Below are 26,390 nucleotides of genomic sequence, written 5' to 3' on the forward strand. Positions count from 1 at the left end.
GTCTATCAATAAGGGTATGACAAATGAACAAATGTATCCATACTAAACAAATATATCCATACTGTAAAACAGCTGCAAAAACTTAATGTTGATCCCTATATATAATAACATAGAAAGAGCTCCAAAAACTGTTGGTGACTAAAACAATATCAAAGTACAGAACAATACATACAGTATAGTCCTCTTTTATAAAAAGGAAATAAAACAAAAATGATGCTATGCTTTTTATACTGATAAAACATAAAAAAATGACCTTGAAGGATTATCATCATAGTGTGATATGTTTTACTTAAATAAAAAGCCAAATCAAAAAGATGCTACATATTTTATACCAGTATACACTCACATATACACACATACATTTTTACATGTATATACACATACATGTGTATAGAATACAATAACTGGTTGGTTGTCTCTTGAGAGTGGGAGTTGGGAGAAGGCCAGAATTGTGAATAATTTTCTAAGAAAATAGTAACCTAATTTCTAACATTTACATTTTTATAGGAAGGATGTATTCATGAATTGTTTATGTAATGAAACATTATCTAGAAAAGAAAGAAAAGCAATTAAAACAAACAAGGGCGCTCACATGCCTCTGAACCGCCTTCGTTCCAGAATGCCGGGACATTCTGCTTCCTGTCATCACCAAGGAACTGAAGGAGCTGCTGGAGCAGAAGGATGATATGCAACACCAGGTCCAGGAGAAGAAGTACTGTGTCGAATTACTCAACAGCATTTTGGAGGTCCTCAGCTGTCAGGACGCGGTGAGTCTTCATGATGATGTAGACGTCTTGAACTCAGACTAGCGCTCAGTTGATTAAGTTCTAAAATATTGATGCTGATGAATAGCAGTTGAAGTCTAAAGATAAAAGTCAATGGCTTGCTCAGCAGGCTTATTTTTCCAGTGACTAACTTCCCATCTGTTAAAGACGGCTTGGGGACTAGAGCTAAGCGTGTAGCATTTTGTCACCATATTTCTTTTTGGATAGGCTTTCTTAGGGTATGGGTATGGACATATTGCAGACTTTTTAGATGAATTGTTCATTTATTAAAACCCTGACTTGTAGGGATGGAAATGAGGAAATTTTTCTATGCCTACAAGTGAGAAAACTCACTTACCTGCTTTCTGGGCTGCTTTTCTTTGGTTTTCCCTCTTCATTTACCTCCCACAGTGGTGAGATGGTTAAGACTCTTTCTGGATGAACAGACTGCTCAGGCCTAGACTCTAGAGGTAGGCTGAGGAGTAAGATGGTGCTAGGGAGATGGCCGGGGCAGTGAAGCCAGTGTATACTGGTTGACATCATTCAGAGACTAGGCAAGCTTGAGCCCAGAAGGAAAGTCTTGGTGGGAGTAAGTAGAGGGCTTCCAAAGGGCAGAGTCTGCAGAAGACAATGAGGAAGATGGAGTGGTGATAACAGTAAAGACTGGGAAGCAGTGATTAAACACGGGACTAGAATTCTTGAGACTGGAAGATGGAGGTAAATATTCTTGGTTTGACTCAAGTTCGTTTGCAACCTTACTTCAACCTTGAATAATGTCCAGGAGTATCTGTCCCTAGATGGGCTGCTTTCAGAGCACTAGGTAGACCCAAACAACCAGTAAATCTTCCCTAAGTATTTGTGTGACCATCCCCTCTCCTCCCTTCAGATTCACTGAGAAGGGCTTTCTAGATGATTGACTGTATTAGAAAACTGCAAAACAGTACTTTTTCCTGCTCATATCCAATAGTCAACCGTTATTATCAATTTCCTAGTATGTCTCTCTTCTGTCTTGTCTTTTCCACTTTTACCATCCTGGTTGTTTTCTCTTGTCTCATTTCTAGGTAAATGAGATATGTAGCTAGCTTCATTCATTCATTCATTTGTACATATGATGTACTAGGTATGTACAGGGTATGTACTAGGTATGTATGCATTTGGCACACAAAGACATGTCTTTTTTCCTAAGAAAATACTTATAAATATATAAAGAAAAAGTGACAATATATACAAAGACTAAAATCTGGATACATCCTAGGAACTGGAACTACACAGATATGTGTGTGTGTGTGTGTAAACATTTTTGTCAAGGAAGCCTTCTCAAGAGAAGGAAAGCTTCAATTTCACTATTCGAAAGTGATTAATTAAATAATGATCACATTGCTACTTTATTTGCTGTTCTGTAAACACTTGCTAAATGCAGTCCAAGCCTTCTTTTGTCACACATTGATCACTGCTAAAGATTATCACTCTCATTTTACAAATGAAAACCTGAAATTCACAGACTTAAAGTTCAAGGCCACACAGCAAATAAATAGAAGGCTGAAAATTCAAACCCAGGTTGTCAGACTCCAAAGTCTGCATAATTATAGACACTGAGGATAGAAAAGCATGGTCTTTTCCCTCTTGTATTTTCCTATCCTGTCTTTTTTGTGGGGAGAGTGAGTACAATGCCCCAAAGCTTGGGTACCTAAAATTCACTCTGTGAGAACGTTATGATGACAGTGTTGTTTTCATCAGCATGTTCTCTAGCCAGCTGTTGAACTGGTTCCAGTCTTTGCTATTTGATCTTTAAAAAAAATTTAGGGAATGTTTGCTCTTACTCTCACAATGTAAAAAAAACATAACGATTGGCCCACTATATCTCCAGAAATTTCCCAAAGAATATGGCTTCTTCCTGTTGAAAAAAAGTTTCCAATGTTTCTCATATAGTAGTGCTCAAGTCCCTTTTCATAGGGAAAAATTCTAGCTACTTGGGCTTATGCTAGTGTACCCTGGTTTGAGCATACATTTATCATGTGTTCTGTCAATTTCCTGATTTGGTAAAGGGATGGCCCCAGTTCACAAATCAGTTGTTAAGCAGCAATGCTAGGCCCTGCCTGTCCCAGGGGAGTGGGCCCCTAGAATCCTATCCTGACAGGTTGTCCTCATTTTGTACATTGGGTAACAACAGACACTGGTGAGAAGAGGCTGCTCCCTCACATACCCCAAGTACTTGGGACCTCAGAGCCAGGGAGTGAGTGGGAGGCCCCGGGCCCCCTTGGGGCTTGTGGCAGCTGGACTTGAGGTGTGTGGGAGATGTAGGGTCACTCTCCAGTGCCTCTGAGTATGTTGGTTTGGTAATGGCTTCTGAACACGGAACTCACCCACCTCTTTCTCAGGATGAGCAGCTGTCTTTGCTGGTGAGAGGGTAAATAGTATTGCTACCATTGGGTTAGGTACAATGTTGGCACAGTGTGTGAGCTTCACATCTAACTTCTCCAGCTCATGAAGATAGGAATCTCTCCTTCCTCTTATCAAAGACGTTTTCTTCCATGAAGAAGATCCATTCAGTAACCATTATTAGTTTGAGTTAAACCAAAAGTCAGAAGTCCCAAAGTACCTAATGTAAGTCTCTGTTATTCTAGGACATGGAAGCTCTCAACTCTGGTTACCGTTACATGACAGGAGAAGCTTTAAAAGTAGTTGTGCCTAGGTGCCACTCCTAGCTGTTGTGCTTTGATTGACTGGCATTGGCCAGAGCATCGCAATAACATGCTCATGGGGTGATGATAATGGGCAGCCAGGGTGGAGGACCACAGCCTTAGTGCAAAATGTCTTAGACATGAGTGTACCGCCCAGTGACCTGGAGGAGATCATTAGGTTTGGAGGATGGGGCTGATCTCGGGTCGCCCCAGCCTGCAGCAGCTTGAAGCAGGTTTTGGTTCTCAGCCAGAGGGTGAGGTTGGTCCATGGCAGTGAGAATACTGAATCCTAGCCACTAGGCCAGTGGCCAGTGACAAGGCCCTGGTCCTTTGGCTTTGCAGAAAAGAATTCCCACAAAGACAGAAAGTAGTGAAACAAGTAAAGTGTTTATTAGGAGGAAGGAGTATAGTCCATGTGGATAGATGCAGGCAGACCCATGGAGAGAGTCACTCCCTTGTGGTATTTAAAATCACTTACATGGGGCATTTCTTCCAGGTTTCCTTTGGTCAATCATTTTGATTTGCCTGATTCTGAGTCCTTATTTTGTCCGTCTCAGGGTCCTCTCGTGTGTGTATGTGTGTGCGCTTGCGCGCGTGCATGCATCTTTCAGCCAAGATGGATTCCCGTGAAGAGGCCTATTGGTAGCTTAGCGTCACTGCTATTTTGACTTCCAAGGAACTTTCTAGTTGGGAAGGTCTCCTTGACTTTGAGAATGAGAAATATGAGGTCTCTTATCTGGGCAGGGCCCAGCCTCATCTCTTGATTGTTGTTGTCCTGTTGTTGTTGTTGTTTAGTTGTTCAGTTGTGTCCAGTGCTTTTTGACCCCATGGACTGTAGTCCTCCAGGCCACTAGTCTCCTCTGTCCACGGAATTTCCCAGGCAAGAATACTGGAGTGGGTTGCCATTTCCTTCTCCAGGGGACCGTCCTGACCCAGGGATCTAACCTGGCTGCCCTCCCCTGCCTTGATTGTCCGGCTGTTGATGTTTTGGAGTCTGTGTCTGCAGGGAACGGACTCCAGTTGCTCACTTGGTGGGGGTGGGAGGCACCCACCTCCGGCTTCAAGGCCTGATTATTTATTTTTCTAACAAATGCCCAGATGATATGGATACTGCTGGCCCAAGGACTACACTGTAAGAACCACTGCTCTAATATGACCTAATTTTTTTTAATCTTCACTATTCACCAGAAATGGAAGAACAGTTGGGCTCATCGTCAGTTCTCTGGCTTCTTAATTGAAGAGCCCTTTCCAGTCTATAAACCATCTCCTCTTCCAATATGGCATTTAATAAACCGTAAAATGGCAAAGTCTTCAAACACATTCATTTGTGCTCATCAACTCATTTTTATGTGGTGGTGGGGACATGGCCTGTATGAAGATCTGACTTTGAAAATCCAAACCATCAGACGTGCTTTTGGTTTCTTCAGGCACCAACTTCTCAAAATTGGAAATTTGGAAGAAAAAAATGAGAAAGACTCCTAGGGTAAATGCCTGGATTTTTCTTCTGGTTGCTTGGATCCTCTGTGTTGATAACAACATAGCCATCTATTTTTAAACTGACTTTTTCTTGGCACCATGGACTAGCCTGTCTCTCCAGCTCAAACATGGGCTATACCTACCTCCTAAACCATTGCCAAGGGGCAGAGCCACGTGTGAAAATTTAGTAATACAGTGCAGGTTGCCGAGCTTCCTTTTTGGGAGACCTTGTGTGTTTGAGGAATGGGAAAGAATGCTTGTCTTCAATAGGTTGTCATTATTTGTGTAATTACAGCCCAGCACAGTGGGCCTGACATGAGGAAGCTATGTGTTCCTATTACTGCCTTCTTCACTGTAACCCTGGGTGGCTTATGATTCAGGAAGGTTTGTCTGCCTAAGCTTAGGTCTTGATATATGTGTGTGTGTGTGTGTGTGTGTGTGACTGTTATGTGTGTGTGTGTGTGACTGTTATGTGTGTGTGTGTGACTGTTATGTGTGTGTGTGTGACTGTTATGTGTGTGTGAGTGTGTGTGTGTGTGAGTGTGTGTGAATGTTATGTGTGTGTGTGTGTGACTGTTATGTGTGTGTGTGAGACTGTTATGTGTGTGTGTGTGTGTGTGTGACGTGTGTGTGTGTGTGACTGTTGTGTTTGTGTGTGTGTGTGTGTGTGTGTGTGACTGCGCCGGGTCTTCATTGCGTGCAGGCTTTCTGTAGTTGTGGCGAGTGTGTTCTACTCTTACATGAATGCGCACACGCGTCATTGCAGCGCCCCCTCCTTTGCAGAGCGCAGGCTCTAGGGTGCACAGACTCAGCAGTTGTGGCGCATGAGCTTAGCTGTCCTGTGGCATGTGGCATCTTCCAAGACCAGGGATCAAACCTGAGTTTCCGACGTTGGCAGGCAGATGGACCACCGTGGAAGCCCCTTGATATTTCCTAATGATCCTGTTACATTCCCTCACTCAGCTTGCTTGAGTTGCACTTTAACACAGGAGAGGGACAGGCTCAGGTGAATGAGGAAAGACCTGACTTCTGCCTTAAGTCCCGTATTAACGCCTTTCCTCCCCCTCACCTGAGCAAGTTTAGTTGTCAACTTGGGTTACTTTGAAAGATGGTTTCAAACTGGCTTCGTTCTATGCTTTGCTGGCTGCCAAGTAACTCATAAAATTCAATCTTGTGCCAGACCTGGGAGGAGTTGGCTCCCCGCCCCCCGCCCCACTTAAATCAGGTTTTTCATTTTTATGTTTCATGTCTGTGACAGACTGGAGAGTCGTCATGTTGTACCCTGCGTAGCGATCACCAAGTGGGTAAAGATGACTCCTGACTCTGAAGAGGGGATTGTGTTGGGTGTATCTGCATCATGAAGGCAGAAAACCTGCAGAATCAGCTTGAAAACAAAACAAACGCAAAGCCTTTTGAGCCCATTGACTAAACCTGAGGAGTTTCACCAAGGCCCTCTGATAGTCGTGATTGGTTTGGGGTTTATGCTATCTTTATTCATCAACTGAGACACTGGTAGAGAGGGGTTTTGCTCATGCTTGAAATGTCCTTTCCTATTCCTGTTCCTTTTACGTAAGTAAAATCCCAAACTCTTTTTAGGTTCAGCTCAGGTAATAATTCCTGTCTGCAGTCTCACTTTCGTGTCCTCTCTACTCCCCCTCATCCTAAGGCGGGTTTGAGGATGCCCTTCTGCGTGTTCACGACCGTGTGTTCAGGCTGACATGACAGCACTAATTGCTCTGGGCTCTGCTTTCTGCTCTGTCTCCTGCCCGGCTCTGAGCACCAAAGTTCAGGGAGCAAGCCTCACTCCCTCGGCCTCACAGAGCTTACACTTCCTGCCTTGCCTCTTGCCGATTCCGCTTTTACTCTCCAGCCTCCTCTCTGTTAAAATTCTTTCAGTCCCTCAAGTGCCCACACTCTCTCTGCTAGGCTGTTGCGTGTGCCGTCTGCATTGTCAGAATGCACTGCCTCCTCTCTTTGCCTAGCTAAATCCTACCTCATGTTCAGAAGTCAGATGAAATGTCACTTTCCCTGGGAAAGTTTCTCTAGCCCTCCTCCATAGCCCTCTCTTGTGGTCCATAGAGCTCATGCCAGGGTTATCATCCTCTGTGGACCCATCTGTCTTGTAACTGGGAGTGCCCTGCCCTCCCGTGTAGCCCTCCCCTTCCCCTTGCACATTCTGTGTGAAGCCTGGCTATCTGTTAAAGGAATGGAGAAATGAATGAATATGACTTGTCCACATCAGGGGCAGAGCCTGACTTCTCCATCGGGTCTTCCGCTCTGAGTGCTGAGAGGGTATGCTCCTTCCTCTTTTTGTCTTCTTGGTAGCTCAGCTGGTAAGGAATCTGCCTGTAATGCAAGACACCCTGGTTTGACTCCTGGGTCAGGAAGATCAACTGGAGAAGGGATAGGCTACCCATTCCAATATTCTTGGGCTTCTCTGATAGCTCAGCTGGTAAAGAATCTGCCTGCAATGCGGGGGACCTGGGTTTGATATCTGGGTTGGGAAGATCCCTTGGAGAAAGGAAAGGCTACCCACTCCAGTATTTTTGCCTGGAGAATCCCATGGATGTATAGTCCATGGGGTCACAAAAAGTCAGACACGATAGAGCAACTGTCCCTTTGGATATCAAGTGCAGAGGTTGATTAATCACACAGTTTATGATATATTTTCCTCATCAGTCTTTGCAAGGCCCTCTCTGGTTTCATGTGTATGTGTGTTTATTACCTTTGCCCTTATCTCTTGCTTCCACTCCCCTACCTTCCCTACCTGCTTCAGGCGATTTGGCTACTGTGTTGAATACACATGTGCAAATTTGGGTGCATGTATTTTTTTTTTTTTTTCTTATGACTAAAGTTTAATACCAAACTCCTCTAAACAAAAAAACCAGATTGCATGAGGTAAGAAGTAACAATGCTTTTAGGTTAAAGAGTCAAAAATTATTGAGGTATATCTGGCATAAGTTTGTTGTTCAGTGGCTAAGTCATGTCTGACTCTGCAACCCCATGGACTATAGCCTGCCAGGCTCCTCTGTCCATGGAATTTTCCAGACAAGAATACTGGAGTGGGTTGCCATTTCCTTCTCCAGGGTGCATGTATTTTAAAACACACAAGCACATCCACTTATCAGCACATCCCTTCTTTACAGAGGAGCTGACGTTGACTGCCAAAGGACATTAGCATCTTCAGTCCTGTTAAGGTCCCCTGGGCGGTGGCGGGGACCGGGCACAGCGAGTTGTCTGTCCAGGGTGTTCTTGGCCTCATGCAGCCTGGACCTTCCATGTGTGATGGAAGCAGGCCCTGCCCCCCTGTGCTTGGCTGTCTTCCTCTGGAATTCTGGGCTCCTGTGAATCCCAGGCAGCCTGCCTAATGCAGGCTTGAAGAGAGGCTGATGCTGCCTCTCTGCATTATCAATTAGTGCCCAGGATCAATACCACCCTGCAAAAGCAGTGGGGTTTTCTTCTAACCTATCTGCTCCCTCATATATCACATGAAAGGCAGGAAGACAAGAGTTGCTGAAATTCTTTTGTCTGTGAGGCATTCCAAACAGAACAGCCAATTAAGCTCTAAACTTAAAGTTGAAATAGATGAGAATCCTATACTTCTGCTGTGTCTAAGGCCATATTTTATTTACCTACTGCTCTTCCTGTGCATCTGTGCTGTTAAATGTCCTCTTCCTAGGCCAGTGGAATGGCATGGCGGTGTCACGGACAGTGACATATGGGACGCTTTCTTTCTGGGTACCCTTCAACCTGCAAAGTGCTTTCTCATACATCACGGTTGTTCTGTTTCTGGCCACCACATGGCAAGGTCAGTTTTATTATCCCCATTCTACTGGCGTAGAGTGGGAAGCTTGGTGACATTCCTGACTAAGGTCAGAGAGTTAGTAAAAGGCAGAGCCAGCAGGGACTCACCCTGTCTCACTCCAGGGTCAGACTTTCACCCATCACTGTGTCTTCCATGGCTTCACTGACACACTACCACTTAACACTTTACGAGCATCGTTTCCCTGGTGGAGGTAAGAGCGTGAGCTTTGGAGTTAGCAGTCATGCCTCCATCCCACAAACAACAGAAAGAACCATGTGTGCTACCCACATGCTGAAATACAGGGGTGAGCAGAGCTGGGGCATGTGCTCACTCTGCTTCTCGTTATCTGGGGAACCCTGGGAAGTCATGTCATCTCCTGGTAAAAACAGGGTTGCTGTGTCCCTGGGTGGGTGTGCCAGGATTACAAGAACATCTATGAAAGCAGGTAGCATTGTACTCGGTGGATAATCTCTACTGGATCCACGTGGCTTTACTTCTTCCTTCACTAGTTCCCTTCCCTCCTATTCTCTTTCCACTGTTCTGGGGTGCTTCTGAAACATCCCTATAATTCTTTTAAGAACTGTTAAGGAAAAAAAAAAAAGAACTGTTAAGGGCCAAGTGATCTCCTGGGAGAATGGCAAACAGGTCCCAGGCTTAGGGAGAACTCGGTACGCCATGAGCACTGAAGGCAGACCTCAAGCAGCCCTGGCAGCAGCCAGATGCTTTGGAGCCCTCGTAGGCATCACAGGGGCCTGGCCCTCACCAGGGCTCCTAGCGGGCCGGGAGAGGGGCGTCAGCCTGCGTCTCAGGGGCTCTGTTGGGGTATTCCAGAACTATGGGGCTCATGATAGCCACTGATAGGACAGTGTGCTGGATCTGGCTTGTACCGGCTTGTGAGAACCAAGTGTTTAAGTTTTAGGAAGTTTGTGAGCTATTTGTTAAATAACAGTCATCATTAAAATTTTATATAAATATCTGTAGCTAATAAATGATATTGAAATCAAAGGTAATAAATATATACTCAGGAGTATCACTTCCTAATTATCTTACCATACTTTATTCTTATCTATGTGCTTGAGGTTATTTACATCTGTTGTGTCTGTATGGTAGAAATACATACAGATATTTAATATTACAGATGTTAATATTTAATGCTATGCTGCAGCCCATTTCTTCCCAATTCTGTGTTCAGCAGTGTCATTATTGGTAGCTTGAAATCAACCATGAAGGAAGTACTCATTCCAGAAAATTGACAAATGCTTAATATCCATACTTTTATTTTTTCTCTTTCTGGAGAGACAATTGATAAACATTTACCAGCATACCACTGTCTGGGATTCAAAGAAATTTCAAAGAAAATTTCAAAGAAAATTCAAGTAAATTCAAAGAAATGAGAAAATCTCACAGGTTCAGGGGGGCTGCCTGTGTACCTCCTCTTTTCCCCAGCGATCCTGGATCTGCTGTGTCTAAAGGTTCTCATAAGACTGGCCAATGAAAGAATGCTCCAGGGATGTAGCAATTTAGTGAAAGTGAAGTCACTCAGTCATGTCCGACTCTTCGGGACCCCATGGACTGTAGCCTACCAGGCTCCTCTGTCCATGGGATTTTCCAGGCAAGGGTACTGGAATGGGTTGCCACTTCCTTCTCCAGGGGATCTTCCCGACCCACGAATGGAACCCAGGTCTCCCGCATTGCGGGCAGGCGCTTTACCCTCTAAGCCACCAGGAAAGTAGCAATTTAAAGACAAACAAAACACCCAACCTGGAACAGAGATAAAGAAATTTGTTTCATTTCCCATGGCAATTCTCACTGGTTAGCAATAACTTCTTTCCTTGTAGTATGGAGAATTTTGAAGGCCTATGTGGGCCAGTGAGGATGAGAGCCCAGACCCCTGCACGGGTAGTGGATGGGGATGAAGCCTTGAGTGCCATGCCTAAACCAGACCTCTAAGCCACACGGCTGTGGGAAAGGCACATCTGATGGGGAGGTTACTACCTTTCAACTCAGTAGTTTTGGGTCTTTGGGTCTTTAAAGATTATAAAAAGCTCTCTATTGATTAGGCAGACATTTCGGTTATCATTGTTACAAGGAAGAACTACCAATGGATACTAAAGGTGATGGGCAAAAGCCTGATGAGAAACGGAATATCTGTATAGTCTCAGAGTATCCTCCCAAAGCATCCACCTACCAATAACACAAGGAAAGACAGTAAGTTCACAGGGTGGGAACCTGACAGGCACCCCCTTAGCCAGGTGGTGAAAGGGAGCATCTCCAGGAAGGACACGTCACCCTGTGCATCCCGAGAAGCTGTGCTGGGAAGGACACAGCACTGCTCTCCTTGAGAGTCCTGTCAGGAACGTACAGCCTCAGTCTGATCATGAGAAAGCTTTCAGCAAGCCCCAGCAGGGAGTGTTCTACAAAATAGCAGATGAGTGCTCTTCAGAACTTAAGGTCATGAAAGATGAGGAAGTACCAAGGCCCTGTCACAGATTGCTGGGGATTTAAGAAATGTGACAACTGAATTCAAAGTAGGATCCCAAATTAGGTCATGAACCAGAAAATGGACATTAGAAGGAAAACTGGCAAAATTAGAATAGAACTGTTCTGTTGGAAAAGACTCTTGAGAGTCCCTTGGACTGCAAGGAGATCCAACCAGTCCATCCCAAAGGAAATCAGTCCTGGGTATTCATTGGAAGGACTGATGTTGAAGCTGAAACTCCAATATTTTGGCCACCTGATGCGAAGAGCTGACTTGTTTGCAAAGACCCTGATGTTGGGAAAGATTGAAGGCAGGAGGAGAAGGGGACGGCAGAGGATGAGATGGTTGGATAGCATCACTGACTCAATGGACATGAGCTTGGGTAAACTCCAGGAGTTTACTGGGGAGGCCTGGTATGCTGCAGTTCATAGGGTTGCAAAGAGTCGGACACAACTGAGCCACTGAACTGAACTGGTGATTAGTTAATAATACTGGACTGACACAAATGTTGTGCTTTGATAGTTGCACTCTGATTACACTACCATTAAGATGTTAACATTAAGGGAAGCTGGATGAAGGGTATGTAGGAATTTTCCTTACTGTTTTTGCAACTTTTCTGTAGGCCTAACATTATTTTTCTTAATAAGCTTACTTTGAAGTGTTTCAGGAAGGATTGCTCACTTCCAAAGAATGCATTTTGAGGGTGAGCAGTTTCCCAAAGTACACCTGTTCCAGTGTGAAGGGCTGCTGATACATAAGGGGTTTTCTCTGCTTTTTTCAGCCAAAATGACAAAACTCACAGACAAATGACTAGCCTTACTAGAGGATTCCACTCTGTTAACTGCCCCAATCTGTCTGGAGGTGATTGGAACCTCCTAAAGTGAGTTACTGGGTAATTACTTGACTCAGCCTTATCAGTGTGCACTAACCGAGGATGAAGTTGTGGGCACTGGGAACATGAAGGAGTCTTGCAGCCTGTCCTGGTCACGAGGACCTTGCATGTGACAGCACTCACCAGGGTTGTTTTTCAGCCTTATCTGTGTGGTGATTCCTCGGCCAGCGCTTGGCACCTGAATGTCACCTGATCTTTGCTTGGCAAGTTTAGCAAGTAGATGGTTTGGCATAACTTATTAGATGGTCTTTGGGTCATTTATTTTCAGGGGAGCCACCTGGAAAATTAGTAGACAGTTTTTGTTGACGGTTGATTAGAACTCAGCACCAACTAGAAATAACTCTCAAGGTGTTCTTCAGTATTCCTCCAACAAAGAATTTGTTGGTGTTCAGTCACTGAGTCATGTCCAAACCTGTGACCCGGTGGGCTTCATCATGCCAGGCTCCTCTCTCCTTCACTATTTCCTGCAGTTTGCTCAAAATTCATGTCCGTCAATTCAGTGATGCCATCCAACCATCTCATCCTCTGTTGCTCCCTTCCCCTTTTGCCATCAATCTTTCCCAGCATCAGTGTCTTTTCCAAAGAGATGGTTCTTTGCATCAGGTGACCAAAGTATTAGAACTTCAGCTACAGTCCTTTCAATGAATATTCAGGGTTGATTTCCTTTAGGATTCACTGGTTCAACCTCCTTACTGTCCAAGGGACTCTCAAGAGTCTTCTCTAGCACCACAATTTGAAAGCATCAATTCTTTGGCACTCAGCCTTCTTTATGAACCAACTCTCACATCCTTACATGAATAACTACTGAAAAAAAATCACAGCTTTGACTATACGGTCCTTTGTCAGCAAAGTGATGTCTCTGCTTTTTAATATGCTGTCTAGGTTTTGTCATAGCTTTCTTGCCAAGAAGCAAGCCTCTTTCAATTTCATGGCCACAGTCATGGTCCACAGAGATTTTGGAGGCCAAGAAAATAAAATCTGTCACTGCTTCCACTTTTTCTATTGGCCATGAAGGTATGGTACTGGTTGCCATGATCTTAGTTTTTTTAATGTTGAGTTTCATGTCAGCTTTTTCACTGTCCTCTTTCACCCTTATTAAGAGGCTCTTTAGTTCCTCTTCACTTTCTGCCATTAGAGTGGTATTATCAGCATATCTGAGGTTGTTATTTCTCCTGGCAGTCTTGATTCCAGCTTGTGACTCAACCAGTCTGGCATTTCACATGATGTACTCTGCATATAAGTTAAATAAGCAGGTTAACAATATACAGCCTTGACGTACTTCTTTCCCAATTTGGAACCAGTCCGTTGTTCCATGCTGGGTTCTAACTGTTGCTTCTTAACTTGCATACAATTTTCTCAGGAGGCAGGTAAGGTGGTCTGGTAGTCCCATCTCTTTAAGAATTCACCAGTTTGTTGTGATCCACACAGTCAGAGGCTTCAGCATAGTCAATGAAGCAGAAATAGATGTTTTTTGGAATTCCCTTGCTTTTTCTATGATCCAACAGATGTTCGCAGTTTGATCTCTGGTTCCTCTGCCTTTTCTAAATCCAAATTGTACATCTGAAAGTTCTCAGTTCATGTACTGTTGAAACCTAGCTTGAAGGATTTTGAGCAAGACCTTGCTAGCATGTGAAATGAGTGCAATTGTAGTTTGAACATTCTTTGGCATTGCCCTTCTTTGGGATTGGAATGAAAATTGACCTTTTCCACCACTATGGAGAACAGTGTGGAGATTCCTTAAAAAAACTGGAAATGAAACTGCCATATGACCCAGCAATCCCACTCCTGGGCATACACACCGAGGAAACCAGATCTGAAAGAGACACGTGTACGCCAGTGTTCATCACAGCACTGTTTATAATAGCCAGGGCATGGAAGCAACCTAGATGCCCATCAGCAGACGAATGGATAAGAAAATTATGGTGCATATACACAATGGAATATTACTCAGCCATTAAAAAGAATACATTTGAATCAGTTCTAATGAGATGTATGAAACTGGAGCCCATTATACAGAGTGAAGTAAGCCAGAAAGATAAACACCAGTACAGTATAATAACGCATATATATATGGAATTTTAAAAGATGGTAATGATAACCCTATATGCAGGACAGAAAAAGAGACACAGATGTATAGAACAGACTTTTGGACTCTGTGGGAGAAGGCAAGGGTGGGATGATCTGAGAGAATAGCATTGAAACATGTATATTATCAAGTGTGGAACAGATCACCAGCCCAGGTTGGATGCATGAGACTAGTGCTCAGGGCTGGTGCACTGGGAAGACCCAGAGGGATGGGATGGGGAGGGAGGTGGGTGGGAGGATCAGGATGGGGAACACATGTACACCCATGGCTGATCATGTCAATGTTTGGCAAAAACCACTACAATATTGTAAAGTAATTAGCCTCCAACTAATAAAAATAAATGAAAAAAAATTTTTTTTTTAAAAGAAAGAAAATTGACCTTTTCCAGTCCTTTGGTCACTGCTGAGTTTTCCAAACTTGCTGACATATTGAGTGCAGCACTTTAACCTGCAACTAAATTCACTATGTCCTCTTGGCTCTCTCCCAACTGCTTCCCAGGGCCTGGATGAGGGTTGGGCAAGTGATGCATTTGCCTGAGCCTAGGGACAAAGTATAATTGGGCACCAAAAATTCAGTAATCAAGAAAAGCTGTATTTCAATGCAACATTTTAAAAAAACAGTATTTTAAGATTTTGTTCATCATGTATTTTTCTGCCTTAATTTGTAATTTTTAAAAATACGGCATTAAATTTTATTTGCCTTGATTAATGAGCTTTTTGACGCTCTTGCAGTATTGTCTCCTGGGTAAGAGCCTTGATCACTTTACTCTGTCATCTCGGTCCTAGCTGTTTATGGAGCCTTCAGTCAACACCAGCTGCCTGCAATGGCAAATGTGGGCTTTGACCCATGAATGGGCAAGTTGGCAACTTACGAGAGTAGAGAAGGTGCCTTTCTGTTCAGACCTGTTCAGAAGGCTGTGGAGGATACTGTGAAGATTTCTCTGTAGGGAACAATTGCATAAAAGCACAAGTTGAAAGGAACAGCCGTTTACACTAAACCTTCTCTGGGCCAGCCACTTGTTTTCCAAAAAACATTTCTTATGTATTGCTTGAATTAAATCTCCTGTTCACAGCTGGGAGGCATGAGTTAAAACACCGCTCAGCAGCAGAAAAATATCACTATAGTTGGTCCAGGTTACAGTTACTGAGGGAACTATAACTTTGATTTGCTCAACTGCTAGAAATGTAAATCCTTAAGTGAAATGTGTTAAGTGAGGAAGAAAGTGCTGTTTTTGAAGATGCTTTTGATTTACAGCTCTGTCTGTAGAGTCCCAGCTGTCGTAGGCAGTGTGGGGACAGCTACCGGTGACTGCACCAGGGAAATTTCCAGAAAACAATCCAAGAATTCTAGAATGGACATTTTCCCAGGGTGATTTTAGATAACATTAGTCTTAGAGATAAGCACAGTTGATTTAGCAGCCAAGATTAGGGGGGAAAAGCGTTAAATTTCAGCATAATTTCTCCAAGCAGCATAGCATCCTAAGATTGTCTTTCACTCTCTATTTATTACCTGTTCCTGGACCAGGAATATAAACTCAGCTTGGCTTTTTCTCTCCAGCCACATCTCCTACCACTTCCAGCAGCATCTGGGCTCTGGGGAGACCCGTCTGACTCCTCCACCGAGCCTTCCTGCTTCTTGCTTTCTGTATGTCCTTGGCCTGTTCCCTCCATCTTTCGGGATTCTTTTTCTTCCTTCTTCTTGTCCTGAGGGCCTTCAACTGGTGGTTCACAGCCTGAGGTTAGCTCACTGATGTGTTTTGTTTGGCTTGCCAAATTACTTACTACAAATCACAGTCCCATCTCTTCCTGTTGTTTCCTGATGTATTTGTCTGGATTCCCATGTATTCGTTTCTGTCTTACCCCACTATGTATCTCAGTTGTGACATCTGAAAGCCAAACCTTGCCTTGATAGGCCCAACCCAGTTTCCCTCCTGTTAAGAAATCATCCTCGATTCTCTGTGCCCAACCTTGGCCACTTTCCCCGCAGCATGCTGGCTGCTGCTGGTTTATCATGGAGTTTAGCACTCAGTTGTGTGCAGTGTTATGCTTATTCTTGTCATATTAGGACTGTCTGGCATGTGTGGAAGCAGGACCAGCACTTTTTTTTTGTTATTCCTCTTTGCAATGAAGCTTATGTCTTTCCACCTCTTTGAACATGAACATCTATTATTTGTCAGGCACTGTTCTAGGCATAGGGGTGGGAGGCAAAGGTGCTTAAAACAAAATGCTCTTACATTTACTACGTCTGAGACCTGTTTCCTAGGACTCTCCAGCTCTAGTCTGGGGAGTCAATGGTCTATGCATTTTGGGATGCACACTTGTCCTATGCCTTTCTCTATGGTTCTCAGTCCTCCCACTGCCATCATGAACTCTCTGAATATCCAAAACAGAACTATTTGGAAACCTCAGTTAATTGCCCTCATCTCTGACACCACCCCTCCCCCCATTCCATCCTGCTCCAGCCCATTTCGAAGACATATATTTACTCCAGTCTCCCAGAATTTTGACGTAGACTACCACCTACTGGAAGTGCTCTTATGAACATGTCCCATATCTGGTTTACAGACTCTCTCCATGGACAGGGCTGATTCAGTCTTATGTTTTGCCTATATTTCTACATTGCCTGGGCATAGTGCCAAATTCTGAGCAGATACTCAATAATTAATCTTTGTGGTTTGATTGATCTCCTCATCTTCAGTTAGTCTACTTTCCAGAAATACATGCTGACACTAATTTTATTTTTTTGTATTCAGCAAAACCTAATGAGAAAGGTAAATCAGCTGCAGTTGTAAACCAGCTTTGTATAAAAAGCAGGTACTAACTTTGAGTATTGTTGTGCTCCTAAAGCTGCTCACACATCAGCTTAGAATTCAGCATGCATTTTCTGATGGAAATCATGCGGAAGATTAATGGTGGTGAAATTTCCAGGCCAGCCTGTTTGAGCCTGTTTAACCTAGAGTGTAAATGAACTCTGGACAGAGAGCAGAGGCTCCTATTTACTTGTTGGCATTACATGAATAGTTGACAGAGACTGTACGTACTTCACCTTACCTGCCTCTCATTACAGTTTGCTCACCTTTGAAGTGTCCTTTAAGCCTCATGGATGCAAAGACTGCATCTGTGTTGTTCACTGTCGTGTCCTAACATAATACCCATGCAGGTTGGATAGTAAAATAAATAGTTTTCATTGAGTCAAATCCTAGTTGAAAGAACTCTGGAGACACACTGACCGTGGATTAAAATCCCAGCTTCACCGCTCACTAGCTGCGTGCTCACTGGGACGTTATATGTCCGCCCTGAGCCTGGCTTACCTCTCCACATTTTGTTAGTCATGGCCACCATGCTAATACACTCAATGTATGTTTCTTCTTTCCTTCCCTCTTGCCCTGATGTAATCCCCCCCAAAAGTATTTGATTAATGATGTCTGCTTCCTGGGCTGTACTGGTTGAGGTGGTGGTAACAGGAAGGTGGTTTTTGGTATCAGAGCCTTTCAACCGTTTTTGAGGACATGTGAGTTCTATTTCCAGCTCTAGCTCTAGTTCTGACAGTCTGTGTGATCTGAAGCAGGTCACTCAAACATATCTTTGAAAAGTTGATGGATTTCAATTATTTTCAAGCTTTTCCACTTAATTATCTCTAAATTTAGGTGAATGAATATAAATTCTCAGTATTCTGGAGATGTTTCCCAAAGTTGAATTTATTTGAATTTAATCTCATGTTTTATGTTAATTATTCATGCATGCTTTATTTTCTACTTCACGATAGACCCATGTTTTAAAAGTATTACTGTTATTTGTGAGTCTCCCATAAATGAATGTTTACTATAAGCCAAACACTGTGTGAAAGACCTTATATACAGAAATCAACTCTTATGTAATCCTGTGAGTAAGCTGTTATCATGCCCCTGTTACTGATGAGCAAACAAGGCTTATGGGACTTTTAATAAATAGATTTAGGCTACACAGAAAGTTAGTAGCAAAGCCAGAATTCAATCTGTCTGAATCTAACCTTTTCCCTACACTTCCTCAAGGGGTAAGTAAAAACTGACTTCCCTTGGCCATCAAATATATTAATAAAAATGGTATGCCAAGTTAACTGGAAAAGGCAAAGCACAGATTGTCTGCAAAGCTGCAGACAGGCTTTTCAGGCATGAGGGCTTGAAGATGCCGTAGAAGAAGTGAGATATGTTGCTGGGCTGGAACTTTGTTTCTGCTAGTATTTCTACAATAAATAATAACCTTGAAAAAGTACTCTGCATAATTTAGAAATGTGCTGAATGGATAACAAGATAGTTGATTTTATTAGACATAATTTTTTCTATAAATTTTTGTGAGGGATCAGAAATGTAAAAATGTAGGCAAAGTTGGTATTTTTTATGTCTCCCTCTGGCTTGACATGTCCCCGTGTGGTTGTGAGTAGGTAACAAAGGACAACTATGCCTCAAAGGATCTTATGGACAGGCACTAGAAATCTGATGAGCAGAATCTGAAAGGAACGTCTGTGGAAATAGAGTTTTTCTTATGTGAGTAGATTCAGTCTTTAGAGAACAGAAGGGATGTTTTCATTTCTGGGGACAAGGAATGACATGATTCAGGGAAGATTGGAGAGGAATAGTTATAATCTTCCAAACTTTCAGACAGTCCCAAGAAGACTAAATATTTATCTGCTTGAAATCTGTTCCAGAAGACAAATTACAACACCACATCCTCTTTGTTATAGGCTAGAAGATTGAAGTTAAAAGAGGAGTTGGTGTCTGCATAAAGAAAAAAGAAGGAAAGAAATTACCAACATCTTTGCTCTTTGAGAATAGATAACACATCTGTTATTTTGCATCAAACTCTGAATTGACAAGGTGCAACATAAATTTAAGTGTGTTAGTTGCTCAGTCGTGTCCGACTCTTTGCAACTCCATGGACTGTAACCCTCCAGGCTCCTCTGTCCATGGAACTCTCTAGGAAAGAATGCTGGAGTGGGCTGCTTTCCCTTCTCCAGGAGATCTTCCTGAGCCAGGGGTCAAACCCGGGTCTCCTGCATTACAGGAAGATTCTTTACCATCTGAGCCACCAGGGAAGCCCTAAAGTAAATTTAGGCAGTATCATTTACTCATCCATTCATCCTTGCATACATCTGTCCAACCATTCTTCTATCTGCTGATACATTCATTTTATATATTTACTCATGTATTTTGTGCTTGGTCTTCTCTGGTAGCTCAGTGGTAGAGAATCTGCCTGCAGTGCAGGAGACATGGGTTTGATCCCTGGGTTCAGAAGATCCCCAGAGAAGGAAATGGCAACCAACTCCAGTATTTTAACTGGGAAATCACATGGACATAGGAGCCTGGAGGGCTACAGTCCAAGGGGTACAAAAGAATCAGACAAGACTTCGCAACTAAACAACAACAAAATTTTGTGCTTACTCTTTGTCAAGCAGATGCCGCACTTTGGTCATTCAGAATTGAACTATGTGGTTTCCTAGTTTTGAGAAGTATGAATAAGGTTTTGTGGGAACCCAGAAAGAAAGACAACTAATCCTGTCTGGGGTGAAATGGGAGTTTAGAGGGATTGAATCAGAAAAGGCTTTGCAAAGGTGATGATTGAATTGGGTTTTTTGACTGCTGAGTAGGAGATTGGCAGATGGACAAGGAGAGCAGGGCATCTCAGACGCAGGTAGGGGCTGCTCTCAGACCGTTCTGCCTCCTCTCTGGGAAGGATGAGTTGACCAAGGGTGGCTGGGTTAGGACTTGGGAGAAACAGACCCAAAAGGCTGAACTCCTTGGAGGAGTTGGTTGCAATTTAAGGCTAAGGTGAAGTGAATTCCGTTTCATGAACACATTGTGACTGTGGGAAGATTAAAATCACCCCAGACCTAGAAACACTGGAAGCAGAGGACTACTTCTAAGCGCTACACACTTATCGGAAAGAAGCTCAGTGTACTTCAAGAATAAGCACATCCATTTAGTTCAAGATGAACTGGTTATGTAATCAGTTATGCTCCTCTCTTACTTTTTGAGAATAAAAAGGAACTGAATATTCAGAAGAAAGAAGACTTCTCTGCTTGCAACTGGTCAGAAAGGGATCAGAGCCATGGATTAACACGGAGGGCACTGAGTATATTATGGAGACCAGGAAATAGAAGACCTTCCTCTTTTCCAGAAAGCAACCAGAGACCATATATCAAATTGGAAATTTTGGAATTAATAAGAAAAATGAACTGGTTCTTCTTCTTTCAGATGTATTGTAGATATGTAGGTTTGCCACAGAGAGAGAGTGAGAAACCTATCTTTCTGAAAAGAGTTGACTGGAGATGATAGTAAACATTAGATATGTGATAGAACTTTTAAAATATTTAAAATCATCATTACAATTAAGGAACAGTGAAGAAAATTATGCAAGCTTCATGAACAGGGAAACAGACACACACACACACGCTATAGGGGTCAGTGAGGTGAGAAAAAGAGAGAGGGAAGGAGAGAGAGAATGAACTCTGACTTCTCCAGCTGAGGAGAATGCCTTTGTTTTAGGAGGCAGGATTTTATCAGCACCATGGAGAGCAGCACAGATTCCATGTTGCTTCTCTATAGAGATGAGTTTCCAGGAAGAGTTTTAATTATATCCAATCTTAACTGAAAAGACAACACCGATGTCTATATAACTGCACACATAGATCAGAAGATACACATTCATTCCTCAGATTTATTGCTTTTTTTTGACCAATCCTCTTGTATTTAAGATTAGCCTACTTTCTCCATCCCTTCTGGGCAAAGCACAGAGGTTCAAGGGTAAGATTTTAAAGCCTCCTGTTAGTAGTAATTTTTCTAAAGTTTTTGGTATAATTGATCTTTAAGTCTTACCAGTGAGTTCGGGCTCTGAATTCTGGCTGAGACACAGGATCCTGGGATGTTTCATGAGACCTGTCTCTGAACTCAGTTTTATGCCTGCCTGATTTGGGAGGGAGAGAGTCCATTAAAAAAAATTGGACAGTAGAGTTTTGATTTTGGGAGACCATGCTGAGGAAACTAGATCAATCATCACTGAATGAGCCATCTGATACCTATATTCTTTGTCTGGAGGATTAGGGACATTTTCACTGTTGGAAAGAGGGGAGAAGATTGTGTATATACTTTGATTTCTCTCTCCCCTGGTCTAAGAACCCCTTAGTCATTTGTGTGGGGCCAAGCTGTGTGGCCCATACAATTGAGGAACTCCATGGCCAGAAGCTTCCAGATTCTACATTCTTATTCCATCCCCTTATCTAAGCATCTCTCCTTACTCTCTACAACAGTTATGTGACATCTCACATTAGCTTTTCTAATTAATTAATGACATGAATTCTACATCCCCTTGTTAAAAATGTGATTGCTTACTGTGTGTCAGGCATTTGTGCTGAGTGTTGGACCTAAAATAATGACAGTCTAACCTTTATCCTCAAGGACCTCCCTTAGGATTCACAATCTATTTGTTCAACCACAGAAGCACAATCAGGTAGGACTGGGTACGCCATGACTTTCACCTCAGAGGAGCTTGTAGTCTAGTAGTCTAATGCTCTCATTCAGGGCCTCCTTTTAACAGGAAAGAATTAGCCTTCAGTCAAAGAATGACATTTTATTCATGGAACTGCAAATATCAACAAATAGTTGGAGGTATATTTGAGAAATCATTTGCAGGATTGTGGGGGGAGAATCATTCTTGTCTGTACAGGCACCTTCTTTGCCTAAAGGCATTGCAGGATTGTGAATGAAGGCTGGTGAAGTGGCGTAAAGCAGGAGGAGACAGAGAGGAAATGTTTGACTCCCAGTGGAGGAGGAGAGAGAGAAGAAGTCAGGAATGGAGGGGTGGAGGAGGCTCTGGGTAATCAGGACACAGAGGGATGGAACCATATTTAAATCACTTTCTGGATAAATAGCAAAGATTTTCACCACCAGGGTTTTTCACCATTTCTTATCATATTTTTAAATCATATTCTTATGGATACATAAAATACATTGTCTCATGAACAAGCAAAATGCATTAAACATTAAATAATTTATATACTTGTTTAAACAAATGGGTAATATATAAGCACCTTCTGAATTCTCTGACCAACAGAGTTTAACATGGTTCCTATATGGAGTTTATCTTATTTAAACAAGGAATTTTGACATTACCATAAGGCAATGTAATAATACTGAAAATGAGTTAGTGTACAATTTCTGTTAATTAAAAAAAATTATAAATAGCTCACAAGCCCCATTTCTAAAGTGGAAACCTTAAAGGAGCCCATTTCTGGTTGGCCATTTGTTAATTTATCTTCCTTGTTACATACATGTATATATTATAAGTAATACAAAATTGCTATAAAGAGCCATGCACATAATACAGGAGTCTTGCAACCAAGAGGACACAGATTCAAATTCAGCTCCATCACCTACTCTGTGATTATGGACAAGTTTAATAAGCCTCTGAATTCTGTCATCTGTAACATGGGGAGAACCAGTGTGTAGAATGATAAGATTATTCTGTGAATTAGATGAGATGTTCCTATAAAGACCTTGTAGTAGTATCTGGCATATATTAAGTATCTGGCATATATATATATGCCAGTAGTATCTGGCATATATATTGAACAGCAATAGTAATTAGATTAGAATAGACCTTATTTTACATCTTAAGATAGGGTAACACTTATCCCCGGGGTTTTGGTCAAGATGCAGCAAAATAAATACAAAGCACACAGCCTGGGAGTTGGCGATGGACAGGGAAGCCTGGCGTGCTGCAGTCCACGGGGTTGCAAAGAGTCAAATATGACTGAGCGACGGGACTGAACCAGACTGAGCACAGCCCGGCACACAGTGTGAATTCAGCAGATGTTAGCTGTGTTCTTTACTCATTACTGCTTACACAACCCCTGTAAATGCCTTCCGTTTTGAAGAATAAAACATGAAAGTAGAGCATCTCCAAGGTACATCTTCACAAATGGCTCCACCCAGCCTCTATGCATCAGCCTTAAGATGGTGGACTCTTAGACTTTGGGAGGTTCAGTTTTTTGCACTCTAGGCTGTGGTGTTGGAGATTCCAGTATTAATAAAGCCCCCATAAAACAATTTACAGAATCTGAATAAAAGCAACATTTCTCTCTAGGCACAATGGTATTTGTGTGTGTGTGTGAGAGAGAGAGAGAGGTGATAGTTTTGTCACTTTTTTTTGTTGCTCTAAGTAGATTGTTTTACTTGCCATGAAATGTAGGTTAAAAGCTTTTGATAAATGGAATAAAATATTTCATAGTTGCGCCTTTTTGCAGAAGGGTTGGCCTGTGTGACTTTGCAGTGCCTCTTGCCCACGCTGTCTCAGTAACGTTGACAACAGCCCTCTGCGTGTGAGCACCGGGGCTCCGTGGCCCCCTCGGGAGCACAGGGCGAGTGCTGTCCCGGAGGGGGCGCACCCTCACCTCTGAGCACAGAGCTGCCGGCAGTGCACTGCAGGCCCCGGTGTGTGTCCACCCAGTCCTCTGTGAATATGGTTCCTTAGGTGTGTAGCATGCACGTAGCAAGCTTAGTCACTCAGTCGTGTCCGACTCTTTGCAGCCCCATGGACCATAGCCTGCCAGGCTCCTCTGTCCATGCAGGAATACTGGAGTGGGTAGCCATTCCTTTCTCCAGAGGATCTTTCTGACCCAGGGATTGAACCCAGGTCTCAGGCATTGCAGGTTGATTCATGACCATCTGAGCCACTAGGGAAGCCCTAGGTGTGTGGACTGACTCTCATTTTGTTCCAGTTGGGCAATAGTTCTATTTTCTTTATTATTACACATGATTATTGTGAAAATGTCCAACAAATCTTAGCAAGTAAATTATCCCTTTAACCTCTTATCTCTTCCTCTCCTCCCTGTTCAAGATTATCACTGTTAATGGTTCCCTATTAATTTTTTCAGAACTTTTGGCCATAGAAAAATATTTTTCAAAATACAAATTGACTTATATCATATGTGGTGCTCTGTAGTCTGCTTGTACTGATATATTAAGGATATCTTTCCAAATCAAGATGTATCAATGTTCCCCTTACTCCACTGTGTGGATAAGCCATCGTTTATATGATAGGATCCCAATTTGGGGACATTTATCTTACTTGCTACATTTGGATATTATAAGTGATACAATATGCTATAAGCAGCTGTGCACACAAATGTCTGTGTTATTATTTACTTTGGACACATATACAGAATGATGTATCATCTACAGAATGCTGCCACATCCATTCGTGTCTGTGATCCTAGAAAACAGAGGCAGTGGCAATTACAAGCCTGGACTCTGGAGTCAGACAGGCTTGAGTTGGAGTTTGGATCAGTATTTATGTGGCATGTGACCACAGCCAGAACCTCCGTTTCCTTATCTGTAAATCTTGGATAATGAAAGTATTTCCCTCATTTCATAGGGGCTTTCGGAATTCCTTAAGGTAATACATGCATGTTGTTGTTCAGTCACCCAGTCATGTCTGACTCTTTGCGACCCCATGGGCTGCAGCACTCCAGGCTTCCCTGTCCCTCACCATTTCCTGGAGTTTGCCCAAATTCATGTCTACTGAACTGGTGATACCATCCAACAATCTTATCCTCTGTTGCCGTCTTTTCCTTCTGCCTTCAATCTTTCCCAGCAAATATGTGCATAATATGTAGTAAAAACTCAAAAAATGTTAGCAATCATGTGTTGGAAATACCTTCAGAGAACCATTAGGTTTGCAAGGTAATTCTGGTATTGTGGGTGCTGTTATGCCACAGATGAGGAAACTGAGGCTCAAGGAAGGAACATAGTTAGTGGTAGCTCTATAATCTCTCAAGGTGAGACTATATCTTTAGAATCCTAAAAATCATTACCAGAGAGGTTTTGGAGGGTTTAAAGCACTTCCCACCTCAGCACCACCATCATACTTTGTATCGTGGAAGGAGATAGAATTAGACAGAAGTGAGCTCGGGTTCAGACTTAGCCACCAATCAATGGATAATTCCTGAGCAAGTGGAATTATTATTCCTGTGTAAGCCTCTCTGATCCCTGTATTTCACATCTGGAGCTTCAGTGGGTTTTTAAGATAAGGAAATGAAATGCATGTCAAGTCTACACGCGCAGCTCCTGGCTTGCAGCATGACCTTGAGATCGTCAGGTAACAGTGGTGCGAAAGTGAGAACCCACATCTTCCTTTCCTTTATCATCTCCCTCTACCACCAACTCAAACTCTCCCCTCTAGAGAAAACTAACCTATAGTGCAAAGACACTCATGACCGCAAGAAGGCATTGCCCAAGTCCTAGTCAGAAAGTGGGGGTTACTCATGGGTAGGAGAGACAGAGATGATGGGGTGCAACAAAGACCCCCACCCAACCTCACTGATCCTGACTCCCATGTCTTTTCGATCACTAGCTGACTCTTTCACTTGCTTCCCACAATGAGCTGTTCTGTGGTAAAGTCAGGTCTTTCAGAATGGAAACCAATTCACGTAGGAGGAAAGAAAACAGCATTAAACCCAGAATTAAACTCATGAGAAAATCACATCACCTCCAGGAGCCAGAGCAAAGAGAGAAGATGACTCTGCTTTAGGTGATAGTGGGTACTGTCTTGGAAGTTAGGATGTTTTCTTTCTAGGTTAGTGTTGGTGGTGCTTTTGAGATCAGAAAGAGGTTGAAAAGACTTTCTATATAGGAACACAAAGAAGAGAAAAACATTAGTGTCCATGGATGTTATGGTCAGAATATGCATTATTACTCTTTTGTTAAATGAAGAAGGTCTTTGGATTTAACTCTGTAACTGTGACCCGATAAGAGGAACTGGGATTGTCCTTGGCATGAACACAAGGACCAAGGCTGTTCGCATGCTGGAGCAGAGGGAGCAGTCAGTTGGACTTTGCTTGGTAGAACTGATTTTTCATTCTAGCTCTAATGACATGACTTGTCACTGGTTACGTGACCTTGTAGTACTCACCCGCCCACCCTCCCAAGAAAGTTGAAGTTTTCTTTTCTGTAAAATTAGGAGCTACATGAAAATTCTTTTCGAAACCTGAGACACCTGTATTATATAATCCCATTTTTTTTGTTATTTAAACATTGACCCATGTACTTGTAATTCTTCTAATTAAATCCACTCACTTATAAATATTTAAACATGAAATTTTAGGGTAGACATCTTTGAAAAGATGGTAGATGAAACATAGTTATACATTTTGCTCCCTGTTAAAAGCCTACTGAAA

At 42.7% G+C, this 26,390-nt stretch overlaps 1 protein-coding gene across 2 annotated transcripts in view; it reads left to right on the top strand.

The window, feature by feature from the left end:
- Window positions 1-26,390, top strand: part of DOCK2 (dedicator of cytokinesis 2) — a 484,628-nt gene that overhangs the window by 192,928 nt on the left and 265,310 nt on the right. For both annotated transcript variants that reach the window (XM_043887430.1, XM_043887429.1), the window contains exon 26: window positions 619-767. In XM_043887430.1, coding sequence (XP_043743365.1) covers window positions 619-767 — 149 coding nt within the window. The remainder of the gene's footprint in view (window positions 1-618; window positions 768-26,390) is intronic.

Source organism: Cervus elaphus, chromosome 25 (genome assembly GCF_910594005.1).
Source record: "Cervus elaphus chromosome 25, mCerEla1.1, whole genome shotgun sequence".
NCBI lineage: Eukaryota > Metazoa > Chordata > Mammalia > Artiodactyla > Cervidae > Cervus > Cervus elaphus.